Consider the following 15,297-nt stretch of genomic DNA (forward strand, 5'->3'; position numbering starts at 1 on the left):
TGAAGGCAGTCAGGAGGAGCCTATCATGTGCATTAAGCAGAGCTTGGACATAGGAAGTGATCGATCTCAAAGTCCTCTTCCACAGTGACACACTTCTTCCTCGTAGGCAAGCATTTAAATACAAGAGTCTATGGGGGCCAAACCTATTCAAACTACCACAGTGTTCTACCTTTAAGTATTTTCCAAGTTGCCTGTAGCCTAGACAGTAAGTTGAAGAAGACAATTTTCAGTTGCACATTTGTAAGCAGCTCCTGCCAAGGTCTCTTCCCATCACACCTTTGATTGTTCTCTCCAAGTCTCCTTCCTCCCACCACACCTCTCCTCTTCACTCCTTCCACCCACGGATGGTGGTGCTCATACCTTGTGCCTCTTATGGCTAGCAGACAGTACTGCAAGTTCTGAAGACAACATGAAGCTCAAAAACTGTGGCACCTTGCATTTTAGTGCATGTGTTATCATACCCAAAACGCAGTAACCGTTTTTGAATAACTCAGTGATTAAAAGTAGAAGGAGTAGAAATAAATATATAAAGAAGCATATTTCAGCTACAGCAAAGCAAAACTTTTTTCCCCCTTAGGATCTGGACAACCGTAGATCAACAATATTACGAGAAGAGTGCTGGAGTTCCTTCAATAATTCACTTATTTGATAGGTAGCCATTGAGAGTCTACATGTGCCAGATATTATTCAAATACTGAGGATGTAATAGTAAGCAAAAGAGAAAACTCGCAGTCTGTTTCTTCCCTGGGAGACAAAAAAGAATTAAGAAGAGGCAGTGTCCTTATCACAGAGGTGATATTTGGGTAAATCCTAAGAGAGGGAGGAAACAAGCCTTATGGTTTTGGAGAACAGTTCAGTAAGCAGGAACAACAAAAGCAGAAGTTGGCTCTAAATGTCTGAAGAGCAGGGAAGGAGGAGGATGCCAATGTTAAGAGAAGAACTGGCAGGCAAAGATGGAGATAGATTTTCAGAGTTGTGTGAAACCTGCTCTGAAACATGGGAAAGTTATGCTTTTCCATAGTGAGATCTCCAGGTCACCAGAGGTCCTCAGGCTGAGGACAGTGTGATCATTGCCAGTAAGTGCAGTAGACTAGATGCTCTGAGGTTAGACTGCAAGAAGACAGGGTTTCTAGGAGCTAGAATGATAATGTATAGACCAGGGGAGCAGCAGGCATGGCAGGAAAGTGGGAGGAAAACTATTTTACAGGTGCAGTTATAACTGTAGGATTTTTTTAATTTTGTTTTTGATGATTAGGCTTAAGTGGTGAGAGGAGGAAGTGGGATGGTTCAAAGTTAGGGGTACTCTAAGCTGAGATAAGGAAGACCAGGAGGGGAGGAGTTTTTTTGTAAGATGTATAGATATGAAATGACAATCATACATTTAAATAGGGAATTGGATCTGTGAGATCAGACTTCATTGGAGAGGAGTACAGGGGAATTAAATCTGGACTTGTAAGGATACAGATGTGCCTTAAAAGGTATGGTGCCAAATGAGGTCAACAGGAAGTAAGTGTCGCAACAGATACCTCGGTGAGAGTAGAAGATGGGGGAAATCAGCAAAGGAGTCTGCGCTGGAAGGGTCAGAGGCAGGGGAATTTAGTTAAGGTCATCCGTAGGATCCCAATCAAGTCAGAGCTTCAAGATGTGAAACAAACATGTGTTGAAACTGGACTATGGGATCCAGCAGGCAGGGGCTTGGGAGGGACACTTGACAAGTGTCTGTGAAATGGCTGAGGGTAAAACCCAAATGGTTACAAACACCTGATGGGGAGAACGATCAGATGTAGTGTGACAGCTGGCCCCACAAGGACCACTCATCTTTGCCTTAGTATCTTGCATAGTTTTAGTCCCTTTGAAAAGGACCAGGATGTATGCAGTTTCTATTCATGCCCATTTTAAGATTCTTTGAAGGCAATAAGGACTCTTGCTGCCACCAGGAAACAGACACTTCACTGTGACTCAAAACAGTTGAAGATGCTTTCTTCCTGGGTTCCCTGATCTTACTTCACTAGGTTTTTAATAAAATTTTAATAGCTAAGTAGCAGCATGGATTTTATAAGTTATTCTCTGGTGCATTGACCCTTTGGTTATATAGAACTTTTCTAAAAGCAACCAAATGGAAACAAGCATAAACTTCACTGCTTTTATAGGGCTGACTAGCTAAGCTGAAAGTGAAGGTATCTCTTATAAATGGGTTACATGACGTTGGACCAAAGACAAGACTTGAAATTGTCAGTTAAATGAATTAAACCTGTTCCTTCCTGCTTCCAGTTTGCACCTGTGCTGAGAGCAGAGTTCTTCTCTGGATCCCCACCCACTCAGCACTCACACACCAGTCACAGTCCCCAGGTATTTTTGACACATCCAGGATCACAGGCTCACAGGCTCACAGGCTCACAGGCTCACAGGCTCACAGGCTCACAGGCTCACAGGCTCACAGGCTCACAGGCTCACAGGTTCACAGGATAGATGAGTTCCAACCAGGGACAGTGAGTCAAGTTAATACCAGAGATAACCAGATTGTGAGAGGCAAGCACAAGAACATAAGCAACAGAAACAAGGACTACTTGGCAATATCAGAAGCAGTTCTCCTACCACAGCAAGCCCTGGATATCCCAACACACTTGCAAAGCAAGATTCAGATCTAAATTCTCATCTCATGACAATGACAGAGGACTTTAAGAAGGACATAAATAACTCCATTAAAGAAACACAGGAGAACATAGGTAAATAAATAGAAGCCCTTAAAGAGGAAACACATAAATCCATTAAAGAAACACAGAAAAACACACTCAAACAGGTGAAGGAATTGAACAAAAACAATCCAGGATCTAAAAATGGAAAGAGAAACATTAAAGAAAACAAAAGGGGAGACAACCCTGGAGATGCAAAACCTAAGAAAGAGAGCAGGAGTCCTAGATGTAAGCATCACCAACAGAATACAAGAAATAGAAGAGAGAATCTCAGGTGTAGAATATACCATAGAAGACATCAATACAACAGTCAAGGGAAATACAAAAAGCAAAAAGCCCCTAACTCAAAACATTCAAGAAATCCAGGACACAATGAAAAGACTGAACCTAAGAATAGTAAGTATAGTAGAGAGTGAAGATTCCTAACTCAAAGGGCCAGCAAATATCTTCAACAAAATTATAGAAGAAAACTTCCCTAACTTAAAGAAAGAGATGCCCATAAATAGAAAAGAAGCCCACAGAACACAAAACATGGGATCAGAAAAGAAATTACTCCCATCACATGATAATTAAAACAGCAAATACACAGAACAAAAAAAGAATATTGAAAGTGGAAAGGAAAAAGGTTAAGTAACATATAAAGTCTGACCTATCGGAATTACACTAGACTTCTGAACAGAGAATATAAAAGCTAGAAGATCTTGGGCAGATGTCATACAATCTCTAAGAGAACAAAAATGTCATCCTAGGATACTATACCCAGCAAAACTCTCAATTACCATAGATGGAGAAATCAAATGATTCCAGGACAAAACCAAATTTAAACAATATCTTTCCATTAATCCAGTCCTACAGAGGATAATAGAAGGAAAAGTCCAACACAAGGAGGGAAACTATTACCCCCCCCCAAATAATCTTTTTACAATAAACCCAAAAGAAGAGAAACACATAAAGATAATTCCACTTCTTACAACAAAAATAACATGAAGCAACAATCATTGGTCCCTAATAACTCTCAATATCAATGAACTCAGTTCCCCAATAAAAAGACATAGGTTGACAGATTGGATACATAAAATGGACCCAGCATTTTGCTGCATACAGGAAACACACCTCAGTAACAAAGATAGACACTACCTCAGAAAAAAAGGCTGGAAAACAATTCTTTCAAGGAAATGTTCCCAAGAAATGAGCTGGAGTTGCCATTCTAATATCCAGTAAAATCGACTTTAAACTAAAAATTATCAAAAAAGATGGACAAAGACACTACATACTCATCAAAGGAAAGATCTACAAAGATGAACTCTCAATTCTGAACATCTCTGTCCCAAATGCAAGGGCACCCACATTTGTAAAAGAAATGTTACTGAAGCTCAAAACACACATTGAGTCTCATATAATAGTAGTAGGAGACTTCAACACATCACTCTCGTTAATTGACAGGTCATGGAAACAGAATATAAATAGAGACACAGTGAAACTAAAAGAAGTTATGAACCAAATGGATTTAACAGATATCTTCAGAATATTTCCTGCTAAAACAAAAGAATATACCTTCTTCTCAGCACCTCATGGTACCTTCTCAAAAATCAACCATATAATCAGACACAAAACAAACCTTAACAGATACAAGAACATTGAATTAGTTCCATGTATTCTATCTGCCACTATGGGCCAAGGCTGGTCTTCAATAACAATAAAAACAACAGAAAGCCTATATACACTTGAAAGCTTAACAACTATCTACTCAAAGATAACTTGGTCAGGGAAGAAATAAAGAAAACAATTAAAGACTTTTTAGAATTTAATAAAAATGAAAGCACAACATATCTAAACTTTTGGGACACAATGAAAGCAGTGCAAAGAGGAAAACTCATAGCCTTGAATGTTTCCATAACGAAACTGGAGAGATTGTGCATTAGCTGTTTAACAGCACATCTGAAAGCCCTAGAACAACAACAACAACAACAACAACAACAACAACAACAAACGCAAATACATCCAAGAGGAGTAGATGGTAGGAAATAGTCAATCTTAGGGCTGAAATAGAAACAAAGAAAACTATACAAAGAATCAACAAAACTAGGAGGTGGTTATTTGAGAAAATCAACAAGATAGATAAACCCTTAGCTAAACTAACTAGAGAGCACAGAGAGAGTACACAAATTAACAAAGTCAGGAATGAAAAGGGAGACATAACTATAGAAACCCAGTAATCAGATACTATTACAAAAGGTTTTTGCCTTTGACAAAACTGGAAAATCTAGATGAAATGGATATTTTCTAGACAGATACTAGGTGCCAAAGTTAAATCAGGATCAGATAAACCATCTAAACCATCCCATATCCGTCAAGGCATTAGAAACAGTCATTAGAAGTCTCCCAACCAAAAAAAAAAAAAAAAAAAAAAAAAAAAAAAAAAAAGCCCAGGACCAGATGGGCTTAGTGCAAAATTCTATCAGACCTTCAAAGATGAACTAATATCAATACTTCTCAAACTATTCCACAAAATAGAAACAAAAGGAACACTACCCAATTCTTTCTATGAAGCCACAGTTACACTGGTACTTAAACCACAGAAAGATCCAACAAAGAAAGAGAACTTGAGACCAATTTTCCTTATGAATATTGATGCAAAAATACTCAATAGAATTCTCGCAAACTAGGCAGACAGGAGCCAGATGTAGATCTCTCCTGAGAGACACAGCCAGAATACAGCAAATACAGAGGCGAATGCCAGCAGCAAACCACTGAACTGAGAACAGGACCCCTGTTGAAGGAATCAGAGAAAGAACTGGAAGAGCTTGAAGGGGCTCGAGACCCTATATGAACAACAACGCCGGGGTTGGGGATTTAGCTCAGTGGTAGAGCGCTTGCCTAGGAAGCGCAAGGCCCTGGGTTCGGTCCCCAGCTCCGGAAAAAAAAGAACCAAAAAAAAAAAAAAAAAAAAAACCAACGCCAAGCAACCAGAGCTTCCAGGGACTAAGCCACTACCTAAAGACTATACATGGACTGACCCTGGACTCTGACCTCATAGGTAACATTAAATATACTAGTAAGATCACCAGTGTAAGGGGAAGCCCTGGGTTCTGCTAAGACTGAACCTCCAGTGAACGTGATTGTTGGGGGGAGGGCGGCAATGGGGGGAGGATGGGGAGGGGAACATCCATACAGAAGGGGAGGGGGAGGGGTTAGGGGGATGTTGACCCGTAAACCGGGAAAGGGAATAACACTCGAAATGTAAATAAGAAATACTCAAGTTAATAAAAAAAAAAGAATTCTCGCAATCTTAGCCCAAGAACACATCAAAATGATCATTCACCATGTTAAAGTAGCCTTCATACCAGGAATGCAGGGATGGTTCAATATATGGAAATTCATCAATGTAATCAACTATATAAACAAACTCAAAGAAAAAAACCCACATGATCATCTCATTGGATGCTTAAAAAGCCTTTGACAAAATACAACACTTATTCATTTTAAAAGTATTGGAGAGATCAGGAATTCAAGGTCCATACCTAAATATAATAAAAGCAATATGCAGCAAATCAATAGCCAACATCAAACTTAATGGAGAGAAACTCAAACCAATTCCACTAAAATCAGGGACAAGACAAGGCTGCCCACTCTCTCCTTACCTATTCAATATAGTACTTGAAGTTCTAGCCAGAGCAATTAGCCAGCAAAAGGAGGTCAAAGGGATACAAATTGAGAAGAGAAAGTCGAATTATCACTATTTGCAGACGATATGATAGTATACATAAGTAACCTCAAAAATTCTACCAGAGAGCTCCTACAACTGATAAACAACTTCAACAAAGTGACTGGATACAAAATTATTTCTAACAAATCAGTATCCTTCTTCTACTCAAATGATAAGTGCATTGAGAAAGAAGTTAGGTAAGCAACACCCTTTACAATAGTCACAAATAATATAAATATCTTGGTGTGACTCTCACCAAGCAAGTATAAGATCTGTATGACAAGAATGTCGAGTCCCTGAAGAAAAAAATTGAAGAAGACCTCAGAAGGTGGAAAGATCTTCCATGCTCATGGATTGACAGAGTTAATATTGTAAAAATAGCCGTCTTGCTGAAAACAATCTAAAGATTCAATGCAGTTTCCACCAAAATTTCTTCATAGAGTTAGAAAGAGCAATTCTCAAATTCATTTGGAATAACAAAAACCCAGGATAGCAAAAACTACTCTCAACAATAAAAGAACTTCTGGGGGAATCACCATCCCTGACCTCAAGCTGTGCTATAGAGCAATATTGATTAAAAACTGCATGGTATTGGTACAGAGTCAGTCAGACAAATAAATGGACTAGAATTCAAGAAATGGTGCTGGTTCAACCGGTGGTCAGCATGTAGAAGAATGCAAATTGATCCATTCTTATCTTGTACAAAGGTCAAGTCCAAGTGGATTCACATAAACCCAGATATGCTGAATCTAGTATAAGAGAAAGTGGAAAAGAGCCTCAAACATGGGCACAGGGCAAAATTTCTTGAACAGAACACCAATGTCTTATATTCTAAGATCAATAATCAACAAATAGGACCTCATAAAATTGAAAATCTTCTGTAAGGCAAAGGACAGTGTTAATAGGACAAAGTGGCATCCCGCAGATTGGGAAAAGATCTTTACCAACCCTACATCCAATAGAGGCTTAATATCCAAAATATAGAAAGAACTCAGGAAGTTAAACTCCAGAGAACCAAATAGCCCTTTTAAAAATGGGGTTATAGAGCTAAACAGAAAATTCTCAACTGAGAAATCTTGAATGGCTGAGAAGCACTTAAAGAAATGTTCAACATCCTTCATTAGTCATCAGGGAAATGCAAATCAAAACGACCCTGAGATTCCACTTCACACCAATCAGAATGGCTAAGATCAAAAACTCAGGTGATAGCACATGCTGGCAAGGATATGGAGAAAGAGGAACACTCCTCCATTGCTGGTGGAATTGTAAGCTGGTACAACCAGTTTGGAATTCAATATGGTGGTTCTTGAGAAATTTCGAAATCATTCTACCTAAAGAGCCAGCTATACCACTACTGGGCTTATGCCCAAAAGATGCTCCAATGTATAACAAGGACACATGCTCCACTATGTTCATAGCAGCCTTATTTATAATAGTCAGAAGCTGGAAAGAACCCAGATGTTCCTCAACAGAAGAATGGATAGAGGAAATATGGTACACAATGGAGTACTACTCATTTAGAAAAAAACCGACTTCATGAAATTCTCAGGCAAATGGATGGAACTAGAAAATATCACCCTGAATGAGGTAACACTGGAACTAGAAAATATCACCCTGAATGAAGTAACGCAGACACAAAAGAACACACATGGTATGCCCTCACTGGTAAGTGCATATTAACCCAAAATCTCACCATGTCCCTGATACAACCCTCAGACCAGATGGAACTTAAGAGGAAGGAAGACCCGGGTGTGGATGCTTCATTCCTTCACTGAGGGGGGAACAGGATAATTTTGGAAGGTGGAGGGTGGGGCATACCTGGGAGGGAGAAAGGAGGGGGAGGAAACAAGGGGGGCATTATAAGGTACTGGAGGGGTGGGAGAGAGGTACAGAGGGCCAGGAAATCGAATAAAAATGTGTAGCAGTAGGGGATGAGGAACTGGGATAGCCAATGGAGGGTACCAGACTCCAGCAAAAGGAGAGGCTCCCAGGACCCAACAGGGACAACTTTAGCTGAGAAGCAGAGATTGAACCTGTAGAGACCAGCTGCAATGGATAGGCAAGATCTTCGGTCAAGGGATGGGGTCACACATTCATCTCAAAATTTTTAACCTAGAAATGTTTCTGTCGAAAGGGAAAAAAGGGACAAAAATATATGGAGCAGAGACTGAAGTAAGGGCAATCTGGGGACCTCCCCTCCTGGGGATCCATCTCGTCTGCAGACACCAAAACGGACACTGTTGCTGTGGTCAAGAGGTGGTTGCTGACAGCAACTTGGTGTGGCTGTTCCTTGGGAGGTTCAGACAGCAACTGACCAATGCAGATGTGGATGCTTGGAGCCAACCATCAGACTGAGCTTGGGACCCCCGGTGAGGGAGCTGTTGGAAGGACTGGAGGAGCAGAGGGGGACTGCAACACCATAGGAAGAACAACATTGGACAACGCCTAGGTACTAGACCACCAACCAAGGAGTGTGCAAGGAGGGATCCATGGCTCCAGATACATATGTAGCAGAGAATGGCCTTGTCTGACATCCATAGGAGGGGAGGCCCTTGGTCCTGTGGAGGTCTGCTGCCTCAGTGTAGGGGAATACTGGAGCGCTGGGGTGGGAAAGGGTGTGTAGTTGGGGGAATACCCTCATAGAGGCAAGGGGGAGGGAGGAGAGGGCAGATGTAGGTTTGTGGAGGGGGAACCAGGAAGTGGGATATCATTTGAGATGTAAAAAAATGGAGTGATTAATATAAATAAATAAAGAAGTCTGTTTCTTTCTTAGCTGTGAACATCTAGGCAGTATCTTTAACCTTCTTGTACCACAGTTTGGGCCATGAAGAGCTAGGGTGGTGATAACTATTTCACTCTGTGATTTCAAAGATCAAATCAAATTTCACGTGGCACATGTTTGGTCGTACTAAAGCTGATTCCAGCTTCACGGTCTATACGTGATTGCACCCTCAAGCTTTGGTTGAACTCTTTCAGTCAGTATAAGAGGCAGACTGGGTACCATCCTCCCCCCCCTTTTTTTTTTAGAGGAAAGCCATCATTTTATTTTATTTTTTTTATTAACTTGAGTATTTCTTATATACATTTCGAGTGTTATTCCCTTTCCCGGTTTCCGGGCAAACATCCCCCTCCCCCCTCCCCTTCCTTATGGGTGTTCCCCTCCCAACCCTCCCCCCATCCTTCCCCTTTTAATGAGATGAAGTGGAGGCTCTTAGATACTCAGGGACTGGACTAAAGGCATCTGCTGGCCTCGAGACCAGAGGCAAAGTATCTGTCCTGATACCCAAGTCACCGTCCTGGTGCCCACATGCTTACCACATAGTGATGTAGGCACAGAGGCACATCTGTTGTGTACCACAGTCTATTAACTCTGACTCACTCTGCTCTGCGGGTATGAATGAGCTGGCAAGGGTGAGTGGGCCACAGGGAGAGCACACTTTAGAGAGAGAAAAGAAGACTCAAGGTATTCCAGAACCTCAACCCCCAACACCTCTGAACTTTCCTTTTCCTTGACACTCTTGCCTGCCAACCAGCTCCACAAAGTAACACACTCATGGCTGTGAGGGCAAGAGCCCTTAGCACCCTCAGAGTCCTCAGATGCTATTTGGGTAAGCCCTGCATTTTACAGCTGAGGAGGGCTAATTGTGGAGTTATTAAGGTGTTGGTCTCAGCCAGTGTCAGGGACAGTACCAGTGCCAGGCAGCCTGAAGCCATGAGCAGCTTCTTCTACTACACACATGATACCTGAAGTCTAAATTCCAAAGGCATTTCTCAATTAGGTAAGTAAGGTAAATTTACTCTCCCTCCCGTATTACAGCATTAAAAAGTGCTTAAACCACTTAATAAAGAAACAGTAGCCTGAGCCACGTCTGGATCAAGTTTCCTTATTTGCTGTTTAAGTGCTTACGATAAAGTGACTTTAAAGCTATTCACGAGAGGACCCAATTATCTGATAAGTGACCATACACGCACATAGAAACAGACCTCTTTTATAAGTGATGTCTGACAAGGAAAGAAATATTTGTGGCGGAGGAGCTCTGAAAAATGTAATTATTTATCCTTTCACAGTTAATGAAAGAAATTGAAATTGGAGCTTTCATTTCAAATCCTTTTTATCTGGGTGAAACTTTAATTTTACATAATTAAATTGACTTCACAGTTCAGTGTGTTAAAATATGCAATTAAACAGCATATCAAGGTTAAATGCTGACTGCTGTTGGCTCATTTAGAAATCATGCTGCTGCACTCCAAAAAAGAAACACCTGCCTAGCAATGTCGTCATCCCTGGGCCAGGGACTATACAGCCTGCAGGCCCGTGTCCTCCAGGTCAGAGTAGGGACGAGGGGATGGAGGTTTTTGTTAAAAATTAATTATTTAATTAATTTATTTTACCTAAATGGGCCAATCTGGTACAAGGTTCGCTGGGTTTAAAGAGTTTTTCTTCATTTCGTTTCTCAGTGGTACTTATTTTTTTCATTAAAAATTACCCACCGAGCTCCACCGTGGGGCCCTCTGTGAGAGCGCTTGGATCTTCTGCAGAACCAACACTGCTCCTGACTTCAGGCCAAAGCAGAGAACAGAAAGGTGGCTACTTCTTTACGGCTGAGGGTACATGAACATGCCTCTACTTTCATTTTTTTTTCCATTCCGAAATTACGATCTGTTTCAGGTGAGGTATCTTTCACGTGATGTTTGTGCTCTTGGGAAAGAAGAGCCTCAAGAAATACTAGAGGATGAGCTGAAGGGGGCCTGGGGCGAATGCTCTGGAGATGACTCTTGGGAGACGGCTGGAGTTGGCTGCGGTGGGGACTTTTAGTTACATACCCCTCCTTGTTTTCTCACGGAATAGCATCTTGGTGATGATTAATTTATGATTAATTAGCATTTCACATTCCCCCGTGTCTTGAGATCCCATGAGTAGAGTACGGTTCTAATAACAATTAGAACCAAGTTCCTTTCCCTGATAGATTCTTCAATTGATATAGCAGTGATTTTGTTTTATCCCACTGGGGGGCGGGCTGCTAAGAAAGATGCATGGGTCTAAGCAGCATCCTTGCTGTAATGATACATAGAGAACCTGGATTTATATGATGGATCTTCGATGTAAAGCAGGGGTGTGTCGTGGAGTTAAGGGTGTTGTGGAGTTAATTGCAGTAGCTCTCAAACAAGATATGGTCCTTAGTGGGCTGTCTTATGTCATGATCATATGTTGTTCCTGGCTATGCATCTGCTACTTCTAAGATGCCTGTTGATATGACCGGTGGGTTAAAAGGCTGAAAGATTGTAGAGGTTATAATGTGCAGTGATATTAATACAGGAATGTATGAACTTTTTACTCTTTTGAGCCATGGCTGGATCCTTAGCACCAGCAAATACCCTGGAATAAGTTTTAAAATACTGAGCCAGGGTTACATTTGTCACCTTATCAATGTCTTACCGTGGAACCCAAACAAACATTTGTGTCCCAAGAGACACCTTGGTAGTTTTATTAGTAAAAATTAATACTGGAAAATGTTTTAATGACTCAACATCAATATTAACACACCCATGCAACTGCACGGATATCTATTAATGAGTAATCAGTTTCATAATTGCAAATTAGGCACATGCATATCACATATGAATCATTGATTGGCCTCAGATAATCTGAGTTCAGAAGTTTCCGCCTTAAACAAGTTATTAAGTAATACCAAACAATGAAGGCTGCTTTTTAGAACAACAGTAAATCTTGGTTTGTTTTTCAGAAATATGTAGGTTTGGTTAAATTTCATACAAAGCTTAGAAATCTGGACCTGATTTATAGAGACTATCTAGATTTATACAACACAAGGGCCAGCAAGTGTACAGAGCAAAGCTGCTTGGATTCTCAGAGTCTCAGACTAAGAAGGGTGGACTGGGAAACTGAAATGTTTCACCACACAGTCTGATGCTTTCTGGGCTTCCTTGGTTTACTCTGATCTGTGGCAGATGACCTGCTATGACTTCAACTGTATCTTTCTGAATTCTCTTGTAGGTGTGGTCAAAGAAGATCTGAGAAGTTTTTAGTTTAACTTTGAACAGTAAAGGGAAGAAGTAACATTTTGTCCCATCACTGGCTGTCCCAGAGGCTGCAAGGATTTGCATGTGTACAGAACAAAGTACTCTGTGATTACCTGCAGAAAGGTAATTAGGCAAATTTGAACAATCCTCACCATTTAATACGAAGGGAAGAAGACAGAAAACAGAGTATATTCAACAGGCCACAGAGACAGATGAGAGCTCCAAACAGAGCATTTAATTAATGAGTGCATGACTAATATATGTACATTTGAAACAAAAGATATAAGTCAAGCTAAAAACGGGAATTTGGAAGTACTGAAGACAGGTAGTGGATGCAAGTTATGAAAAATAATATAAAGCTTTTTTTCTAGTATTAATTTTGTCATGGTTTTTTCAGTGGTAGATAAATATATAACATATATTCAATACTAAAATTGTAAAATCTAATTCAAAGCTTCACAGCTTCTAGAGTGCTAATTCTAACTATATATATGAGTTCAGGAAGTTTTATAGACTTTGGGTCTGGCTACTTTGGGTGTGTAATGTTTTTATTTTTTTGCAAAGTTCTTTTTTAAAATAATTAAGTTTATAAAAATAGATTAATGAGTGCACAAAAGTACTAAATTTGCAAGATAAACAAAACTATAACTATTATCTTTATGTTGGGTGTTTTTTAACTCTGGAAATGTCAACCCCGAGAGAAAAGGCAGTTTTGTGTTTTGGATGTTTCAGCAGCATTCCCTGTGAAAGTTATTTTTGTGCTTGGAACATTCTTGACGGGATTAACTAAACTAATGCATGCTGTATCTACCAGTCAGGGAGTGAAAGCTCCTGGGTGTCTTCTGTCCTCTTGGCCACTCCATGTACCTTTGTTTTACAAGCATGAGCAAAGATGGCTGCCTGGGAAGCTGGCTCTGTGGCCATTACAGGAGATGTAAACAAATGGAGTGATTCCAGGATAGTATGAGTATTTACCTCAGAGGCCTGTTAGAAATACTAAGGCATGCTTAAAATTAGCACCTACTTGGAGAAAAAGGCAATAATTCATAAAGATTGATGATAACACGAAGGTCCAGGCATGGTGGGTAATGTCTGCAGTTTGAGGACTCAGGAGACTATATCAGAAGAGGAGGCTCAAGAGTTTGAGGTCAATCTGGGCTATAGAAGAAGACACTGTCTCAAAAATCAACCACCATCACTGCTACCAAGAAATTCCCAACCCCATAATATAAAGATTAAACTCATCACATAAATCCAAGGCTATAGTAAGTTCTTGGCATTAAAATTCTACCCTAAAGAACAGATTTAGGAGTATGGAAGAAAAATTACAAGATTCACCTTGAACGATGACGAACTAATTCTTAGTCACCTACTCTAATATACTTAGGTATTAATCACCAGTCATTGTCCTGTTCTTTCTCGAAGTTTCCTTGTATTTCAGGAGACGATTTTCTTTTGAAAGGAAATCTGAGGAGTTGGTTACCCATATAACACATTGAAAAGTTCAACTGGGCAGCTACTAGAGTATCCAAAGCTACTTGGGGTGGGAATCCCCCCTCCCAGATGAGTTTGAATCACGCGGTTGTGAGCCGAATCCACAGGGGGGAAGCATACTCCATTCAATCCAATAGACACCCCTGCCCCAATGTCGCCTCTTAGTCCTTAACTCCTCACAGTTAAGGCCTTAGAGAAGGAAAAATACTTAAACAGTCACAAAGGACTTTGAGAGTTCCAGGAAGATAAGGGGGCTTAGAAAGATGGGAAATTGTAATGCTATACTTTCGGCTTGCAAACGTCTTGAATTTGGGGAAGTCTTAGAATCGAGAGCATCAACCAACATGCACACGTGAATGCAGGAGAAAGGACTTGCAGGGCAGGAGTGAGAGGGCTTCTGCTTTATTCTGTTTTGGGGTGTACTTTGCGCTCGCGTCATCCAGTAGGAGCTCCTACCTTTGTTTTCTGCCTTTAGTTCCTCTGCCATCAAGCTGTCTTGTCGGTTCCCAAGCACGAATGCTAGAAATGAGAGGATCAGGGCATCCAATATTCCGATGATAGCCAGGATGTATGCCCAGCGGACCGAGCAGGCCCCAAGAGTGTACTTGTCTGTCTTCTCTCCGCACATCCGTTTTACTTCGTCTGAATCCCAGCCATCAGGGAAAATCATACAGCCAAGGACAAGGCAGGCAGCTTAAAGACGGAAAGACAAAAGGAAAAAGGTTATGCATTTTATTTAAAAAATGTTTCTAATGTTTGTTAGACGTTTCAAATTCTTGACTTTGAGAGCAGCAAATCTCATTTCCATTTCCTGTCCACCCCTCACCCCCACCCCGGTAAGCAGACCTTGAACTCTGCAGCAGAGAAACTCCGAGCCTCTACTTTAGAGTGAGCCTACCCATCTGAGGTAAGTTAAGGCAGATTTAGCTGTGAGAGAATACTGAGAAATTGAAATTCTGTGCACCTTTGCAGGAAGGCTTCCATTGTAAATAGGCCAGAAGGAAGCATCACACCGCAGGATGACAATTCAGTGCTGGCATTGATGAGCGATGACAGCAGCCAGATGAAGGATTAGGATAACATGGGAAATACCAGCGTGTATATTGACTTTAAATCATTGGAAAAATAACATTGTGCTCCCACCTCCAGTGTCTAGTCATTTCTTGAAACTCCTTACCATGAGTGGCACACACTGACACTATCTAGTCTAGTCACACGCACATACACACACACACACACACACACACACACACACACACACACACACGCACGTGCGCGCGTGCGCACACACACACACACAAACACACACAATTATATCCTATTCCCCTTCTCTTTCACCCCTCCAAACCCTACATCTCATGTACC

The 15,297-nt window shown here is 40.9% G+C and overlaps 1 protein-coding gene across 3 annotated transcripts in view; it reads right to left on the minus strand.

Annotated features, from left to right (window-relative positions):
• The window catches only part of Lhfpl3 (LHFPL tetraspan subfamily member 3), a 542,908-nt gene that overhangs the window by 157,758 nt on the left and 369,853 nt on the right, over nt 1–15,297 (minus strand). For all 3 annotated transcript variants that reach the window (XM_039108983.2, NM_001401282.1, XM_039108985.2), the window contains one exon: nt 14,389–14,625. In XM_039108983.2, coding sequence (XP_038964911.1) covers nt 14,389–14,625 — 237 coding nt within the window. The remainder of the gene's footprint in view (nt 1–14,388; nt 14,626–15,297) is intronic.

Source organism: Rattus norvegicus, chromosome 4 (assembly GCF_036323735.1).
Source record: "Rattus norvegicus strain BN/NHsdMcwi chromosome 4, GRCr8, whole genome shotgun sequence".
NCBI lineage: Eukaryota > Metazoa > Chordata > Mammalia > Rodentia > Muridae > Rattus > Rattus norvegicus.